Source organism: Podarcis liolepis (genome assembly GCF_965112155.1).
Source record: "Podarcis liolepis genome assembly, chromosome: 3".
In the NCBI taxonomy this organism is placed as follows: domain Eukaryota; kingdom Metazoa; phylum Chordata; class Lepidosauria; order Squamata; family Lacertidae; genus Podarcis; species Podarcis liolepis.
Window position 1 is genome coordinate 8,478,204 of NC_139557.1, and position 19,082 is coordinate 8,497,285.

Sequence of the window (19,082 nt, forward strand, 5' to 3'; positions counted from 1 at the left end):
AGGTATGCAAATTCATTGTTATGCAGCAGCCTTTCCCAGCTTTTATGCCTTTCCAATGCTTTGGTCTACAACTCCCACCACCAAGGTCAATAATCAGGGAAAGTGGGAACTAAACTTTAAAACATCTGGAGGGCAGATGTTTGGGGAAAACCGCTACACAGCTTGGGAATTCACATCCAGAGCTTCATACATATAATAAGGGAAACCACCACACACATTGGTACAAATAAAATTAACACATTTGTCAAAGTGTTCTTTTACCATTTCAAGTCTAGAGGTAGCCTAGGAGCTTTTTCTTCACTGGTACTTCTGAACATTCCCTGACCTTCAATCTTACATACACTGAACCTAGCAACAAATCCCATTGAATTCAGTGTTATTTGCTTTTGCAAGCATGCCTAGGATTTATAGAAATAGTAAATAGTAAATAATAATAATAATAATAATAATAATAATAATAATAATAATAATAATAATAATTTATACCCCACCCATCTGGCTGGGTTGCCCCAGCCACTCTTATGTTATTATGTATCTTATAAAGACTTTAGGAAGATTTAATTCTAATCTAAATCTTGTATGAAGAGGGTGAAATTAACACAAAACCATTGCTTACCTTTTCAATGGTAACGTTTCCGATAGTTGCGTTTCTTACTATGGCTTTATAATCGGTGGCATACTGTAAATGCAAAAGGATAAACTGAGTCCTATTTGGTGCACTGGTAGACAGATATACCGGCTCACTGTTAAAACAGCTTGTAAACATCTCAGATCTCTTACATGTAATTTCGGAAACTGCTACTCACATTGATGAGGCTCTACTGATATTTAGAGGTCAGTTTTGCTCTCTTAATATCTTTGTGTTGTGTTCTGATGTGTGTTTTGTAAGACCCTTTGTGAAAAATGTTTCTTAAAGAGCAGGTGAAACATCTTTTAAATTCAACAAATAAATAACATTGCTTTCGATATGTAGTCCCCTATATCCAGCTTTTCCTGTGATTCAATGGTAGGTTATGGCTGCCATATGCCTAGGATTTCCCGGACATTTCCGGGCTTTGATGGATTTCCTTAAAAATAGCTCAAAAACGTCAATTAATTTTTGGGGAGATTTGGAAAAAAGTGGGGGGGGGGCTCAATAACTTTTGTGTCCGGATTTTCATTTTTTGAAATATGGCAACCCTATTAGGTGCTCTGTTTTCAGTTGAGATGTTTTCCTGCCCTGCCCTTGGCTGTACCTGGATATTATTTGTCTCCTTTGACAGAGACACACTGGTGGCGCATGTGCAATGTCTGAGGAAGCAGTACATTCAGCTTGTGTCTGGGGCTCACTGTCTTCTGCTTTTTGAAGTAGTTGTGGATATTTCTTTGTAAACCGCTGTGAGGTTCTTTCTTTCTTTTTTACACTCAAGCAGAGTGTGTGTGTGTGTGTGTGTGTGTGTGTGTGTGTGTGTTATGAAATAAATAATATCCATAGATAAACAAATAAAAACAGCTCTGCTTCTTTGCTTTCATTCCATGGCAACCTTATACAGAAAGCCCTTATACTTTTCTTTCAACCTTCAACCAATCAAAGCTTCTGTTTGCCAATACATTATTTTAAAGGCAAAGGGACCCCTGACTGTTAGGTCCAGTCGCAGACGACTCTGGGGTTGCGGCGCTCATCTCGCTTTATTGGCCGAGGAGCCGGCGTACAGCTTCCGGGTCATGTGGCCAGCATGACTAAGCTGCTTCTGGTGAACCAGAGCAGCGCACGGAAACGCCGTTTACCTTCCCACCGGAGCCGTACCTATTTATCTACTTGCACCTTGATGTGGTTTCCCAATAAAAGATGCTAGTCATTTCTGGAGCACCTGGTTGGTACTTTTGATTTCTAATCTTGGCCACTGCCCACATCTTCCCCTCAAAAAGCAGGGTCAGGTCCAACAGCACCCCCAACCTCCTCACCTAATCACAAAAAGGCACCATGATTCTTTTGTTTACATTGCCAAAGTAGTATCATTAGATCAGCACAAGCAGCATTCATCTGAGCTGCGAGCTGCCTGCTGGCCCGGAAAAGTGCAGAGTGTCCTCAGAGGTCACTCTAAATCTCTTGTTGACTATTTGGGTGTGCATGTGTCTGTGTAAAGGTAAAGGGTAAAGGGACCCCTGACCATCAGGTCCAGTCATGATCGACTCTGGGGTTGCGGTGCTCATCTCACTTTACAGGCTGAGGGAGTCGGCGTACATCTTCCGGGTCATGTGGCCAGCATGACTAAGCCGCTTCTGGTGAACCAGAGCAGCGCATGGAAACGCCGTTTATCTTCCCACTGGAGCGGTATCTATTTATCTACTTGCACTTTGACGTGCTTTTGAACTGCTAGGTTGGCAGGAGCAAGGACCGAGCAACGGGAGCTCACCCCATCACAGGGATTCGAACTGACGAACTTCGGATCTGCAAGTCCTAGGCTCTATGGTTTAACTCACTGCACCACCCACATCCCTCTATGTGTCTGTGTACGTTAAAAGAAATAAATAGATTTATGATTTTGGATGCAGAGGAAGCACACACACCCCTTGTCTCCCTACCCCAAATTTATCCATGAATGAAAGCCACGCTGTTTCATTAGCTAACAGAAAGGACTGCAGTTTATCAAGCCAGTATTTGCTGACAAAAATGTAAAAAAGTGATAGGCAGAATGTTAAATGCATGTATGCTAAACCAAGCAGAGAGGCATGAATTACACAGGAAGAGTTTGAAAAAACTCCCAGTACTTGCTAGCATAAAATGCCCAAAATAAAAAAGTGAGCCACATGCAAACTAGCACCTTTTTCTGCTAACGGAGCAAGGGTTATGAAACTTTGCATAAAACTTGGTTACTCAAACTGCTGCCAAGTAACCCCTTTTGCATGTCAAAGGAATGTGGGAGAGCTATAAAAATATAAGCTATTGATTGGGAGTTTAGGACGAGGAATGACAAGGCTATGCATAGAACATAATTAAAGCTGGAGTAGTACTGTAGAGATCGGAGGCCAGGAAATTGAACTGTTGAAGCAGTGGGACCACAAGGAAAATAGCTGGCATCTGCATCACTAGAATTATGAACTAATCAATCGGATTGTCAACCCAATATTTTGGTATATGAACTGACAACAATAGGGTTTTTTCCCCCAGCCATAGCTTCAAGGCAATGAGAACTTACTTGCACTTTACAATTCTAGCCTAGGCATTTTAAAGTTATGAACTGGCTTTTTAAAATGCGACTTCCATGTTATGAGTGGTGCTGTTTTATTGCTTTTTGAGTATTGTATTTTTGGCATGTTCTTTACTGAATATCACTCTGGAATCTACACAGATGGGCAGTTTCAAAACATTTTAAAATAATAAATAAAGAACCTTCTTTTGCTACACCTGTCATGACAGTGTTTATAATTCAGAAATTAGTGTTAAGTATTAAGAAACTGGTACAGTGGTACCTCAGGTTAAGTACTTAATTCGTTCCAGAGGTCCGTACTTAACCTGAAACTGTACTTAACCTGAAGCACCACTTTAGCTAATGGGGCCTACAATACCGCCAGAGCACGATTTCTGTTCTCATCCTGAAGCAAAGTACTTAACCTGAAGCATTATTTCTGGATTAGCAGAGTCTGTAACCTGAAGCGTATGTAACCTGAAGCGTATGTAACCTGAGGTACCACTGTAATGTGAAGATTTGTCCTAAGGTCACATGACTCAAAGCACAGTTCCAAAGCACAGAAGTTGCCTGCACATGTTTGTTTTACAGTCTCTGAATAATAAAGTTGTTTCAAGCCGTTACTCATTCCTCTAGTTTGTCTGTTGATCCAGAATAATTACATGACATCTGAAATGCAGAATGAGGAGCAAACTAAATCAACTGAAAGCAGTTTTCTGGATGTACAGCTAGAAACAAATGATAAGAAATTGTGGGAGCCACACCCAGTGAAAGCAACAATATCTGTAAGTGCTGCTAAAGTGGAGGAATTATTATAAACAGGAATGAATATGTTTCAACTACTGTATCACCAAGCCTGCAGTCGTGAGGGGATATTTCAGATAATTGGAAAAGGTTTAGACAAAGGTTTGAATTCTACCTGGCAGCAATGGGAGAAGAAGAGAAATCTGATAAGATCAAATAATCAACTTTTCTACATGTTGTGTAATGTTGCCATATGTCCTCTTTTTCCACGACACGTGATCTTTTTCAGAATTAAAATGTCTGTCCAGGCAGATTTTTAAAATTTGGCAAAATGTCCAGGTTTTTTTGTTTACAGTAGCCCAAGAAAAAAATTCTAAGTGCATTAGACTCAGATCTAAGGCACTTGGCTAAGCTAGTCTGCAGCAGAGAATCACAACAGAGCAACATCTTAAACTAACTACGTACTGTATAAATCCCTTCTCTTGTGGCTGAACTAAAAGGATATTGGCTCAGCTACAAGATCTTGGGGAAGGAGTCTGGGAGGGCAAGAGTTAACACTCTCCTGCCCTTAGGGAGAGCACATATGTACATGTTAAACAGTTTACTCAATTGTTCTGTGCACACTTATGTTCACAAAGATGTGAACATGAGCCCAAATACTTTCATGTGGCAAGTGAGGGAGCAATACAGTGGTACCTCGGGATACGAACGGGATCCGTTCTGGAGCCCCGTTCGCATCCCGAACAGAACGTAAGACGCAACGGCGCATTTGCACCTGTGCGGGTCACGTTTCACCGCTTCCACGCATGCGCGTGAAGTCATTTTGAGCGTCTGCGCATGCGCGAGCAGCGAAATCCAGAAGTAACACACTCCGTTACTCCCAGGTTGCCGCGGAGCGCAACTCGAACGCGCTCAACCCGAAGCACATTCAACTCGAGGTATGACTGTATGTATTCTTATTATTTTGTTGTTGAAAAGTTAAGAACATTGCTACTAGCGATATATATCATAGCTTCTATAGCCTACATTTAGTAGGAGTATTTAAAATTAGAGTTGTCAAAGTGATCTGTACAGTGGTACCTCGGGTTACATACGCTTCAGGTTACAGACGCTTCAGGTTACAGACTCCGCTAACCCAGAAATAGTACCTCGGGTTAAGAACTTTGCTTCAGGATGAGAACAGAAATGATGAGTGCAGTGGCGGCGCGGCGGCAGCAGGAGGCCCCATTAGCTAAATTGGTGCTTCAGGTTAAGAACAGTTTCAGGTTAAGAAGGGACTTCTGGAACGAATTAAGTACTTAATCCAAGGTACCACTGTAGTTAAAAGTAGAAGTCGGAGAATGTGTCCTCTTTTTTGCTCTTCAAAATATGGCAACCCTAGTGGAAGAGCAAACACTGAACATATATGCTAATTTTGTGTTTGCTAAGGGTAAGAATATAAAATTAAAAGAAATAACCGATAAATTTGAAGAATACAGTATGTCTAAAAAGAATGATGCAAAGAAATATGCATTCAAAAAGCAAACTATTGATCAGTATGTTACAGAACTAAGGAGGCTGTGTAAGAACTGTAGTTTTGGTGACTTGAAAGACCCTCTGATAAGTGGTGGAAATTGAATTATTTGTGGAATCAGAAGTAATTTTCTCAGACAGCAGCTGCTTCATGAGGGAGATCTGTGAGGTATATGTGAGATAATATTCCAGTTCAAGAAAAGGGAGAAAAAATAATAATTCTGAAATAGCCAGATTCTGCCAGCGCCACAGAAATACATCATGGTAATGTCAGAATATCCATTGTAGTATTGCTAGTGGGTAGCTTCTCATCAAGAGGTTATGCACTAGATAAAAAGAAAGAATTCCGTGCTGAAATTCTTCCATTAGTCTGTCTTCAGCATGTTGAAATTGCTAGATATCCAAATTCATTGTGCCCTCCACAACATCTGTGCAAACAGTCCTCTTTTAAATCTGAGTCTACATATTTCTGCAACCTCATTCATCTTGACAAGTGAACTACTATACCTAGTTGAACCACACTAAGGGTTAAATTCAGTGACTATTATTATAATAATAATAATTTGTTTTCTTAATCATCCAGGGTAAAGAATTGTAGGTACTATTATGTCTCAGTGGAAGCATATCAAAGACATGATCCCCTTAGGAATTGAGTTGGGTTTCTGCTTTCTGTTTCTTGGTCACATGCTTCAGAAATCTCAATCCAAAGAAAGAAAGGAAAAGGCATATGAAACTTACCGATCGAAAGGCTGCAGCAACAAGATTTGCTGGGAACAAGTTTCTGGGTGGGCGGGAACCAAAAAAAAGTAAAAAGAGAAGAAAAAGAAAGATTAGAATTTAATGACAGCTTATCAACTTAATTATTTCTTTTCACATTAGTACAACATTATGCCTATATAGTAGGATTAGAGTATTAATTCAGCATTAACAATGTTGCACAATGCCATATAATCACTTCTTGCCTCAATCTTATTAGGCCTCAGCAGACACACTTGCCGTTGCAGAATATAGGAATGAACTAATTGAATCAATAACTGTCACATGACATTTCCCCACCATATGGAACATCCAACTTTTTTAAAAGAGCCATCATCAAACTGGCATCCTGGGATCCCACAGATGTCATTAGGTTAGTCCCTTGGCCGATCCACTGAGTCCAGACTTTTCTTAATACTTCTCCAAATAATGTCCTGCCTCAATCTGCAAGGAAGGCCACTCTGCTCCAACTAAGCATGGCAACAAGACTCTATCTGTTGGCCAGCAAAGAAGCAGCCACATCAATGCAGGTTTCCACTTCCTTCCCTCTTCCTTTCCCCATCTGTATCTTATTTATTAGATCAGGCTTCCTCAACCTCGGTCCTCCAAATGTTTAAAGACTACAATTCCCATCATCCCTGACCACTGGTCCTGCTAGCTAGGGATCATGGGAGTTGTAGGCCACAAAACATCTGGAGGGCCGAAGTTGAGAAAGCCTGTATTAGATGGTCAGCCTGTCTTAGAAAAGGTTAGGCGTTTTGTGTTATTATTACTACAACTACTGCTACATTTAACTTTGCTGTGTAATTCAAAGATAGCATGTGAGATGAGATCTGGTAATCTAGAACCCACCAGCCCAATTCTGCATGTACAGATGTACACACGTCTTCCACAACAGCCCATACAACTCAGGTCACACTTCACAAGGGAGAGCGGGTAGATCCCAGAAGAGGCACACACAGAGCAAACAACTTCAGTTGACAACAACAACAACAACAACAAAATACATCTGAGACTGGAGTCTATATACTGTACAGCGGTGGAAAGAAAAACAATAAGCTTGCAGGACTTATTGTATGAAGATAAAGTGAACGAGTGAGATTGGTACGACAAAGGGAAGAGCCATTATCTAAACCACAGATAAGCTGCCTGGTCTCACGTTCTTTACTCAACTCACACTGAGTAAGCTTTCCCACAGCCATGAGCAGCCATGCACACAACCGCCCAGAAAACTGCTTCTGCCAGCTTCTGAGTATTCCTGTTATTGCTTTTCTACCCCTACTCCACGAGAAACGAAGGGGAATAATACAGGGGTTTTGAAGTATTGTTCTATTTCAAACTTTACAAAATGTATCAGACTGTATTTTTCAGATGTATTCCAAACAAGTTTCTTTAAACTAATCCCAAACTTCTTTGGCTGCATAAAACGTTGGCGCTTTGTGTACATTCACTGCTGCCCCCCATCTTTGCAGCCTAACTAGACACACACAGTAAGCTAATTTGTACTGTTCATAGTTGATTAAAAAGAAAAGAAAAGAAATGTATCAGTTACTTTTCTATGCTCAAAGCAACATACTTTCATATGAACTCGCCTGGGTTTTCTCTGCAGGAGGCCTCCTCTCATGCTCCCATCACCTCCCAGGCATGCTTGGTGGGGAAAACGAGAGGGCCTGCTGCTCCCAGACTTTGGAACTCCATCCCTGAAAAAGCCAGGCTGACTCCCTTCCTGTTGTCTTTCTGCCAGCAGGTGAAGACTGCTTTTCGGGACTGGCTGCTTTTAATGAAATGGCGCTGTGCTGTTTTAATTGTAACTATTGGTATGGTTTTACTAGATTTTATATATGTTTTAAATTCTATCAATGTTTAATCCTTTTTCAATGATTTCTTTTTGTATGTTTTTAACAGTTCTTATTTTTATCTTTAAGCTGCCTTGAGCCCCATCGGGGGAAAGGCAGGGTATAAATCATGGGTAGGCAAACTAAGGCCTGGGGGCCGGATCTGGCCCAATTGCCTTCTAAATCTGGCCTCAGGATGGTCCAGGAATGTTAAGTAAAAAAAAAAAAAGGAAACATCTTCTACTTTGATGGACAACATTGGCTGCGGTATAGGGTGCTAAATGACAAACTGGAGACTGCTAAAAGTCCATTTGAGCTGATTTTACCTGACTGCACAGGCAGAAATGCAACCTTCTACATCAGAGTTTTCCAACCTTTCCTTGTTGGTGACACACTTTTTAGGCATGTGTCATTTAGCAACACAGTAATTCAGTTTTACTAGCAAACCGGAGGTTAAACTAACCCCTTTCCAGCCCCAGGAGGATCACGGGGAGCGTTCGTGCGACACGTCTGCACACTGCAGCCGACACACTAACATGTCACGACACACAGTTTGAAAAGCTCTGCTCCACATGTTTATTGAGACATAGGCGCTACTGCATTCAGCAGGGTTTTTACTCCCTAGCAAGTGCAAAATCAATGTCTGGTATGGTTATCTCACTATAAATCAATGTGCCCCAGTTAACAGTTAAGCTTCAAAAGCTGTCGGGTAGGAACTAGGTAACACAAGAGATGCATGAGTGCTACTGAAAACAATGGCCCGTCACCAACTCTTCTCTCTCACAATAGCATAAACAAAAATGTGTGAAGAAATGGCAGTTTTTCTGCCCCCAAAGGCAGCAGCCAATGAAGGAGAGCAGGTAGATTCTGAGTGCGATGACAACACATTCTGAAACAAGTTTTCACAGAAACAGTTAATCTGAGGCTAAGCAAACAAACAAAAAGGAAAATAGCCCCCAAAGCATTCAACTAATGCCTCAATTTTATCACAGAACAAATTGCGAACACAAGTAAACCACATGTTATTTGGAGAAATGGGTAGAGTTCAGAATTTTACACATACAAAATGCTGTTCTCAAGTGTGATAAAATAGGGATATGTGGCTAATATACCTTGACACTTCAAAGAGACAGAGAGAAATGGGTTGTTGAGGCAGGCTATCAAGCATAGGGAATGTTAAATCAAGAAATATGAAGCAAGAGGTAGCCTTTCAGGCAACCTGGTCCTAAACACTCTAGGGCTTTATAGGTTAAATCTGGCAGTTAAAATCAGGCCCAGAAACTGACTGGTAGCCAATGCAGCTGTTAAAGTTCAGGCTTAGTATGGTCAAACCACCCAGTCAGTAATCTTCCTGCTCTAGGTTGAGCCAACCTCACCTCTGCTTCTGATCCATTTTCAAAGGCAGCCCCAAGTACAACACATTACAAAAGTCTAAGCACACTTCCACCTGACCTGTTCATTGATCATTTTCATCCAAATTTATTTGCAGGGACATAAGAAAATATTGGCTATTTAATAGACATTTGTTCTGATTTATTGGAGGGGAGAGTTAGATGATGATAAATAAATGGAAGTGTTATCTCCCACTTTCCCCAGTTTTCCTTATCTCAAAAAGTCTGATATTTTGAGGAAGCGGGTTTGTTGCACAAGACCTCCCAACCAACTCTAATTGTGCAACCTGAATTTGCTGGTATATAACTGGATCCCCAAATCGGTGCTGGATTACCAAATAAGCAGAGTAGGCACTGGCCTGTGGCCCCACGCTGTTTAGTACCCCTGTGACAGCAGATCACAACGATATTCATTTTATCTTGAAAGAAAATTACAATCAAGCTTTCTTAGTTCAATGTTATCCCACTAGAGAGTGCACATGAGATTTCAACTGCCTAGGGACCTCCAGAGGGTTTAATCCAGCACTGTCCCAAATAAAATAGCAATAGTCTGTTAGCAACCTAAGTGGAAGGTTAGGTTAGGTTAACTGTGACTACACTATCTTAAGCCACATATGGTCGCAGCTGGCACCCAACTCAAGCTGATAAAAGATGCTTTGAGTGCTTAAGGACAATGCGGGATTCCCAAACTGCAGACGTGATCTTTTAGGGGGAGAGTGCAACCACTTCCAGAACAGGATGAGTATCACTCACCCAGAAGGCCATCCACCCACCAATAGTAGATCTGTCTTTTCAGGACTGAGACTGAAATCCTAACCTGTTACCTGGGACAAGGCAGATACACTGTTGCTCATCCCCTTGGAATCTACACAGATCAATTATTTCCAGGGGTGCCATCTGGGGGCAGGGGTGCCATCCCCCCATATTTTCAAGGATGGTCCCACCCCAAATTCCGTGGCGATCCTCAAAAGGTAAACCTGCGGAGGTGGCCTCAGCCCTGCGGTGGCGAACAAAAGGTCAGACAGCTGACGGGGGCCGTATTGGCCTGGCCAGGTTGGGGGGGCGGCACATGTGTGACGTCATGAGCATACAATGCCCCCCCCAATGTTGAGGGCAACTTGGTGCACCTGCCCTATGTTGTTTAATATCTGAGAGAATCCATCCAGAGATTTGAGTCAAGGTGTCACCAATACATGAACAAACCCCAGCTGTGTCTCTTTTCCATCAGATGCAAGCAAGTCTGTGAATGGTCGGAATCAGGGCTTGGATATGGTAATGCATTGAATGGAGATGAATAAACTTCTCTTTTGCCTGAATACATTTTATTAGATTTCATAAAAAGAGATACAAAAGTTATTAACATTTTTTTTGTCCAGACTAAAACATTAATCTAGATAAAATAAAAATATAGATCCAGAGGAAAATAAAGAAAAAAAGAAGGGGATGGGAGAGAGAAAAAGAGAGAAAGGTGAATAAACTTCTGAGTAGACATGCTTTTAGGATTGTGTTGTGAGACCTTCATTCATTCCATTACCACACAATCTGTTTCATCTACGGCTGTGTACACATTACCAGCTTAAAACACAGCTATGTCATTCTATTTCTCAGGTCACATCAAGCTGGTTTTGGGGGGAGGGATGCATCAAAATATAATTTTTCACAATAAATGACAGGATACCTGATAGATATGCAAGACCTTCACAGTGTCTTGCAAATGCATTACAGCATTGCTACCCAGACTTCTATGAAATTCCCCCACCCTGCCCCGATTGCAAAAGGTCCCACAACACCAGAGAAAGCTACTTTTGATGACACTGAGAAAACGATGGGGGCGGAAAATAGTTTATTTGCTTCTGTCACTACCATGAGTAGGCCTGATAATAGGCTGTCACTTGGGTTCAACCCAATTCATCATGCATTTTGCTCCACTTGCTTTTCTGCCATCTTTGACTAGCATCATAGCCCTCAGCTCAGGTACAAACCAAGCCTTGGATCTGCTCAGTGGAAGAGGGTGCATAGGGTCTCTCCGACCCAGAGAGGAACTAGGGCTTCAAAGCAGCATCTGCCACTCTATCTGGAAAAACTCTCCAAAGACTTCAGTGGACCATGTTAATAGATCTTCCACTCTTCCAGAGGGAACAGGTGCCAAAAGCTTAAACCTCCACAAGATACAATCCAACCACAACAAAGGAGATAAATTATGAGACACATAATGAGAATCACAAGTCAGAAGCATTAAAATAATACAGATAATAATACAGATTAAAAAGCACACGATGTTTCCAAAACCAAATGTTGGCCATTCAGATATAAACAATAACTTGACCAAGCCCTATCCTATCCCCTGGTTATTATCGCTCTCTCTCTCTTCATGAGTGGAAGCAGACTCTGATCCATTAACAGTTCAGTCCACAAAAAAATCTGTTAGTGTTCAACTTAAACTTTAATGTGTCACAAGACATTGTTATTTTTGCTTCAACAGAGAAATGCTGCCTCTGCTCTGGAGTTAGCATTAAAATGAATGCTTCTTTAGCAATACTCTTCTGTAAACCAACATGATTTTTTGCCAAAGTTTATTGGACCATGAAACGCTTGAAAGCACAAAGAGCTTAATCAGACATCCCCAAACTCAGCCCTCCAGCTGTTTTGGGACTACAACTCCCATCATCCCTGACCACTGGTCCTCTTAGCTAGGGATGATGGGAGTTGCAGTCCCAAAAGAGATGGAGTGCCGAGTTTGGGGGTGCCTGGCTTAATCCTGCTCAGTCCTGCCCATTTTGGCCTTTAGATTGCGCTGACCATGCACCTGTGTGCAATAAAAACCTGAAGTACAAGCACCTATGCACTGGCCAAGCTCTCAAATCCTTATTTAATTCTCTTAATCTCTATAACTGGCAGTCATAGCAACACACGAGTTCCCTAGCTCCAAGTACCTTTTACGAAGACCAAGGTTTCTAACTATTAACAAACTGCCCAGAGAGGAAGGCTTGATGACAGAAGCCTAGGGTGCGCGTGTCACTTTATTTTTTTAACCAGCAGGAATGTCCAGGGTTCTAATCTCGAAATGTCAGTCACGTCTGGCAGAAAGCGCACTAGGTTAGCAAAGAGCTTTTTTAAAAAAAACCGCACAGATGCTACTCTCCCAAAACGGGAGACTATGCGCCAGGAAGACAACACACACGTGGCATTCCTGAGTTTGCTCCTTACCTCGCCAAGTCCAGGAAAGAGTCCACCGTGTCCTTGCCGGTGTGCGCGGTGTCATCCAAGCCCAGGGAGTTTTTGTTGAGGTTGCCGGCGCCCACGCCAGGTTTGATGATGAAGGCCAGGGCGACGGCGAGGGCTGCGGCCAGCAGGGTGGTGATCAGGAAATAGGCGACGGCGATGCCGCCCAGCTTGCCCAGCGAGCGGGTGTCGAGGCTGGCGGCGCCCGAGACCAGGCTGCACACCACCAGCGGCAGGATGATCATCTTGAGCATGCGGAGCAGCATCTCCCCCGGGAAGGCCAGGTAGGCGACGTGCGCCGGGCTGAGGTGCAGGCGCCGCACCAGGGTGCCCATGGCCACGCCGAGGAGCACCCCGGACACGGTCAGGATCACCATGCAGTTCCTCCTCAGGAAGCCCCCCAAGCCGCGCAGCTGGAAGAGCTTCAGGCGGGGCCGACGCGCCCCTTCCTCCCCGGCCTCCAAGCCCGACACCACCGTCGCCTCCAGGTAGCCATTCCGGCTCTCGTCGGGCTTCTCCATGCTGCCCGGCGCGCTGCGGGAGCTTTTCCTCAGCGCTGCTCGTCCTTCCCGGCCGGAGCGACAGCCTCCCCTCGCCCAGCGTCGCGCGCGCCCTCACAGCCTCTTTTACGCGCGGCAGGCAGGCAGGCAGGCAAGGCGCTCGCCGGCTGAAGCAGCTGTGAGGCGCAAGCAAGGTGGGCAGCGGCGCCCGGCTCCGCTCCTCGCCTCTCCCCCCCCCCAACCCGGATGATGCAAGGCGAAGGCGGTCTGGGCTCAGCTGCTCCCGCCGCCCCTTCCCACTCGGAAGGCTCCTCCCCTCACACGCGCCCCCTCCCCTCTTCTTTGGTACAGCTCATTCCGCTGCAAGTGGAGGGGTTGAACCCCGGACTCCGAAAAAGAAGCAAGAAACGGGGGGGGGGGGAGAGAGAGTTGTCGAGAGGGTGGAGCCAACTAGGCTGGCAGGCGGCGGGCGCGGCGACTGCGCTTTGAAGCTGCTGCCAGTCAGCCGGGGCTGAAAGGCAGACTTTCCCCCTCGGCTCGCCGTTTGCCCGGCCGCCCGTGCGGGATCCCACCGGGGAGGCGGAGTGCTGAATGCCGTTACCGTTTTATTTTGGGCGCCTCCGGTCTCCTCCTGCTTTTCCCCATAAATGGTGACGGAGGCGACAGAAGGTAGAGGCGCGCGTCACCTTCTATCCGAGGCGCGTGGAAGCGGAATGAAGCGGCTGGCAGAGAATCGCCCGGGGGGGGGGGCGCGTCGTAATGAGGCCGAACCACTTCTGGAGACGGGGGTGGGGGGCGCATTTGAATGGCCGCACGCTTTTAAAATAAGAAACTCCCACTTAATAATAACAACAACGGAGAAAATCTGGTTGCCGGGCGATCCCCTATTTGCAGGGTGGTTTGGAAAAGCAGGAGGAAGGTCAAAGGATGGTCTTGTGGTCCAAGGCCAACTGTGCAAATGTCGTGGTCAGCAATGGTGCGGCCCTTTGCGGGCCCTCGGCGTTCGACCCCTTCATTCGGCTGCGAGGGCCCAATCGCCGCTCATCCCGTGGAATCCCATCCAATCCGAGAAGGGATTCCCTGATAGTAGTGCGGGCCACATTCGTGCGTCAGCTGCGGCGAGCGGCGAAGCCCGCTCCCAGGTTGGCATCCCTTGGATGGCCGCGGAGGACGCCCCGGGGGCGCTGCCCCCTAACTGGGCGTCACGGAGGAGCAGCAGCCGCCACTGTCAGGCGGAAGAAGCCCCGGGGAGGTTTTTGAGGAGCTTCTGGAAGCAGCCCCCCCTCTTCCCCGCCCGCAGCCCCCAAAGCAGACAAGCAAAGGGAAGTGGACCCACCTGGAGGGAGAGAGCCAGCAGGCTGTGCCTTAGGTGCCCCCGCACGACAGTGGCAAGAAGCGGCTATGATTGTTTTTATTATTGGTTGTTAGCTGCCCTGAGCCCGGTCTCGGCTGGTGAGGGCGGGGTATAAAGAAAAAATTATTATTATTGCCTCCGGAAGCAAAAAGTTCCTCTTAGCATTTTTCATTTGGGTGAAGAAGCTGTGATTCCTGCACTGCAGGGAGTTGGGCTAGACCAGGGGTCTGCAACCTTTAAGACAAAAAGAGCCACTTGGACCCGTTTCCGAAGAAAAAAAACTGGGAGCCGCAAAACTCGTCATTATAAAAATAACTTTTTTGTCACTTTTTTATTATTTCTTTGTTTGACCCCTCAGAATTACTCCTCCTCATAGAAATAAACGTTAAATTAACAAGTTACCTTTGTGTGTGTGTGTGTGTGTGTTCTTCACTCCCCTTCAAAACAGTGGCCAGCGTACATGCCCCCTTTCAATGCAGTGACCAGCGTACATGCCCCTTACAATGTAGCGGGCGGGCGGAAGGTGACGTCACAGCCAGTACAGCGCCCGCCAAAGTGGGGAGTGTCGGGGAGCACAATGCGCCTCCTCCCCTCACTAGTATCTGCCCCGGAGCCACAGCAAAGGTGTAAAAGAGCCACATGTGGCTCCGGAGCCGTGGGTTGCAAACCCCTGGGCTAGACGACCCTTGGGATCCCATCCAACTCTACAATGATATGATTCTATGATGGGGAATGCGAGTGGCGCTGTGGGTTAAACCACAGAGCCTAGGGCTTGCCAATCAGAAGGTCTGCGGTTCGAATCCCTGTGATGGGGTGAGCTCCCGTTGTTCAGTCCCTGCTCCTGCCAACCTAGCAGTTCGAAAGGACATCAGAATGCAAGTATATAAATAGGTACCGCTCTGGCGGGAAGGTAAACGGCGTTTTTGTGCGCTGCTCTGGTTCGCCAGAAGCGGCTTAGTCATGCTGGCCACATGACCCGGAAGCTGTATGCTGGCTCCCTCGGCCAATAAAGTGAGATGAGCACTGCAACCCCAGAGTCGGCCACGACTGGACCTAGCGGTCAGGGGTCCCTTTACCTTTATCCTTTATGATGGGGAAGAGTCATTGCTCCATGAGGAGAGCGCCTGCCTTGAATGTGCAAGGTCCCAGTCTACATCCCCAGCTTCCTCTTCCTGAAGCTCTGGAGAGCCACTTCTAGTCAGTGTTTGGCAATACAGAGATGGGTGGACAAAGTGCAAGGCAGCTTCCTGTGTTTCTATGGTTGGCCATCGCTTGGGAGAGAGCCAGTGTGGTGTAGGTGGTTAAGAGTGGTGGACTCGTAATCTGGTGAACCAGGTTTGCTTCCCCGCTCCTCCACATGCAGCTGCTGGGTGACCTTGGGCTAGTCACACTTCTCTCAGCCTCACTCACCTCACAGAGTGTTTGTTGTGGGAGAGGAAGGGAAAGGAGATTGTTAGCCGCTTTGAGACTCCTTAGGGTAGTGATAAAGTAGGATATTGAATCCAAATTCTTTTCTTCTTCTTCTTGAGCCCCAGTGTCCATAACTGCAAAAAGCAGCTGTCTCCACTCTACCCTTCGAGGTGGTGAGGAGAGGAAGATTGGGCCTGTTAAACCTGTATTTTAAATTGGTGGTTTCTTTTCCTATTATGTTTTTACTGTAATTTTACTGGTGTTAGCCGCCCTGAGCCTGGCTCTGGCCGGGGAGGGCGGGGTATAAATAAAATTTATAATAATAATAATTAAAGCCAAACCCCAATCACTGCGCTGCCCAGAGAGAGGGCAGAGATAATGGCAGCTACTCCCCATAGTCTGCTGCTCCTTGGTCTCCTATTCAGACAAGCAAATGGGAGAGGCAGCTGCAAAGAACAGCCGCTGCCTCTGTTCTCTTCTCCCTCTGGGTGGCGAGGCAGAGGCAACAGGGCTTAGTGCACTCAGCGCCAATTTCTGCACCACCAAAAGATGCAAGGGACGGTGGCTGCTGCCTCCACTCTCTCCCAGAGTTGGAAAGTGGGCCTAGACTGGTCCTCTCCAGGGCACTGGAGAGCATTCAGGCAGCTGGAGGCATTCCAGACACTCCTTTTGGGTAGCACAGCAGGATCAGGACCAAGCATTACACTGCCCAGAGAGCTTGCTTGAAGCTCAGGGCAGCAGTCTTGTTAGAATAAAGTTATAAACTCAAACGAAAAAGCACATACACACACACCCCACAGCCAGCTTAGCCCTTCGAGGCTCAGAGCAAGTGTACCTGGCTGCATGGGCTTGCACCTGAGCAAGTAGAAGGGCAGACCAGAAGCCGCCGCCTCTGCTGGCCTCTCCCACTGGGCACCCTGGCAGGGAGCCACTGAATGAGCAAAGAGGAAAGGCATGGGGGGAAGGGGGCACTAAGGGTCTCCCAAAACCGGACCATGGTAATGAATTTAATCCGGGAGTGAACTCCAAGTGCTTCCAGATATGCTTATTGTCATAAACAGGTAATATGATCCGACCCAGTCCCTGCGATCGCCACCTGAGGCCATTCTTTGTGTGCCTCCTCATCAAGAGGCCGGGAGGGTGGCAACATGAGAACGGGCTTTTTCTGTGGAGTGGAATGCTGTCCCCAGGGAAGCTTATCTGGCACCTTCATTATACATCTTTCAGCGCAGGGGGGGGGGAAGCTCCTCTTCAACCAGGCCTTAGGCTGATTAACATCCTATGTCCTTTTAAATGTGTTTGTGGGAAGAGGGAGATAATTGGTTTGTTTCTGTTTTTGTTTTATCGTGTATCCTGTGTTCTCATTTTCTAGTTTCATGTTGTGAACTGCCCTGTGATCTTCAGATTGAGTACAAATTTAACAAATGATAATGATAATAATAATAATAATAATAATTCAGATATCACAGATGGTTCATTGGCAACAGGGGTGGGGTGGTTTTTTTTGCTAATTTATTGGATTTCCCCCAGAATAAGTAATTCCAGATTTCATGGGGTGACGGCAAAAACAGGCTGGCATTTTGATGCCAATCATGTAGACCCTCTGAAAAACTTGCTTGCCTGAGAACCCCCCCCCCCATTCCACAATAAGCATCTACCTGGAAGCAGATCTATAGCACTTTGTGTCATGATCTATAGTCTTTCTAGCACATAGGTAATTATAAGGTTACCAGACGTCCCCGTTTCCCAGGGACAGTCCCTGGATTTACAAATGAGCCCCCTGCCAAAATCCTATCATTCCTACTGAAGTTGAAAATTGTCCCTGGATACATTGATAAAAATCTGGTAACCTTTGTTGTTGTTGTTTAGTCGTGTCCGACTCTTTGTGACCCCATGGACCAGAGCACGCCAGGCACTCCTATCTTCCACTGCCCCCCGCAGTTTGGTCAGACTCATGTTTGTAGCTTCGAGAACGCTGTCTAACCATTGTGTCCTCTGTCGTCCCCTTCTTGTGCCCTCAATCTTTCCCAACATTAGGGTCTTTTCCAGAGAGTCTTCTCTTCTCATGAGGTGGCCAAAGTCTTGGAGCCTCAGCTTCAGGGTCTGTCCTTCCAGTGAGCACTCAGGGCTGATTTCCTTCAGAATGGAGAGGTTTGATCTTCTTGCAGTCCATGGGACTCTCAAGAGTCTCCTCCAGCACCATAATTCAAAAGCATCAATTCTTTGGCGATCAGTCTTCTTTATGGTCCAGCTCTCACTTCCATACATCACTACTGGGAAAACCATGGCTTTTACTATACTGGTAACCTTAGGTTATTATAATTAACCATCCAATGAACTGGGTAATGTACATGGTGTGTACTTGTCTCTGGAAAGCTAATTCTATTTTAGGATTATAACCTCATGCCAAGATATTTGAATCACTGTGGCACAAATTCCCTTCTACAATTTCCCCCCCATATTGAATTATGATTTTTCATCATTTTTCATAGCAGGTTGATAATAAGTCCTTAGGACCAGCCTGAGACATTTTGCCACAAATTGTGTTCCCATCTAAAGTCAAGGTGCACAGGTGGGTTTTTTGGCACTTTTGGCAAATTCACACAAGCACCTCTCCCCCTCCTTGGCTATAAAAATGCAACAATAGCATTTTAAATAATGAACACCTGCCTCACTCTGTCGAATAGTAGACAGTAAATCGCTTTCCCACTCTGCTCTGCACTTGCTGCCTCATTGCCAAGATACCCCTCAGAAAAGTGAAACTTTCCACATAGGGTGGAAATGAGTTTCAGATTCAGTGATATCTATATCCATAAGGTAGCACTGCTATGCAAGCATAATTTGGGAGTAAACCCCATTGAACTCTGGATAATTTACTTCTACATGGACACATACAGATTTGTGCTGTATGAATTAATGATGACCCTCACTAAAATCAGGGTCTTTGAACATTCCTAACATCCTGCCATAGCCTAGCAATCATTAACTCCCCCATATTACATTTTTATAATTTTTATCATAATCCCAATGGATCCTTTCTCGCTGCCAATGGTCTGAATCTGGTTAGGTTCCCACACCTTGTGGAAACATATTTTGAGAAATGCAGCCTTGCTTTCAAGTAGTTTCAGACAGCTGAACAGATATTACTTCATTACCCAAACATCATGGATAAACATAACAGAAAACAT

At 45.3% G+C, this 19,082-nt stretch overlaps 1 protein-coding gene across 1 annotated transcript in view; it reads right to left on the reverse strand.

Moving 5' to 3' along the window:
• SLC1A4 (solute carrier family 1 member 4) overlaps positions 1-13,876 on the reverse strand; it is a 30,130-nt gene extending 16,254 nt beyond the window's left edge. The window contains exons 1-3 of the mRNA XM_083495189.1: positions 12,616-13,876; positions 6,165-6,207; positions 617-679 (exon numbers count right to left, since the gene is read on the reverse strand). Of these exons, the coding sequence (XP_083351315.1) occupies positions 617-679; positions 6,165-6,207; positions 12,616-13,151 (642 nt within the window). The 5' untranslated portion in view covers positions 13,152-13,876. The remainder of the gene's footprint in view (positions 1-616; positions 680-6,164; positions 6,208-12,615) is intronic.
• Between the last annotated feature and the right edge of the window lie 5,206 nt (positions 13,877-19,082).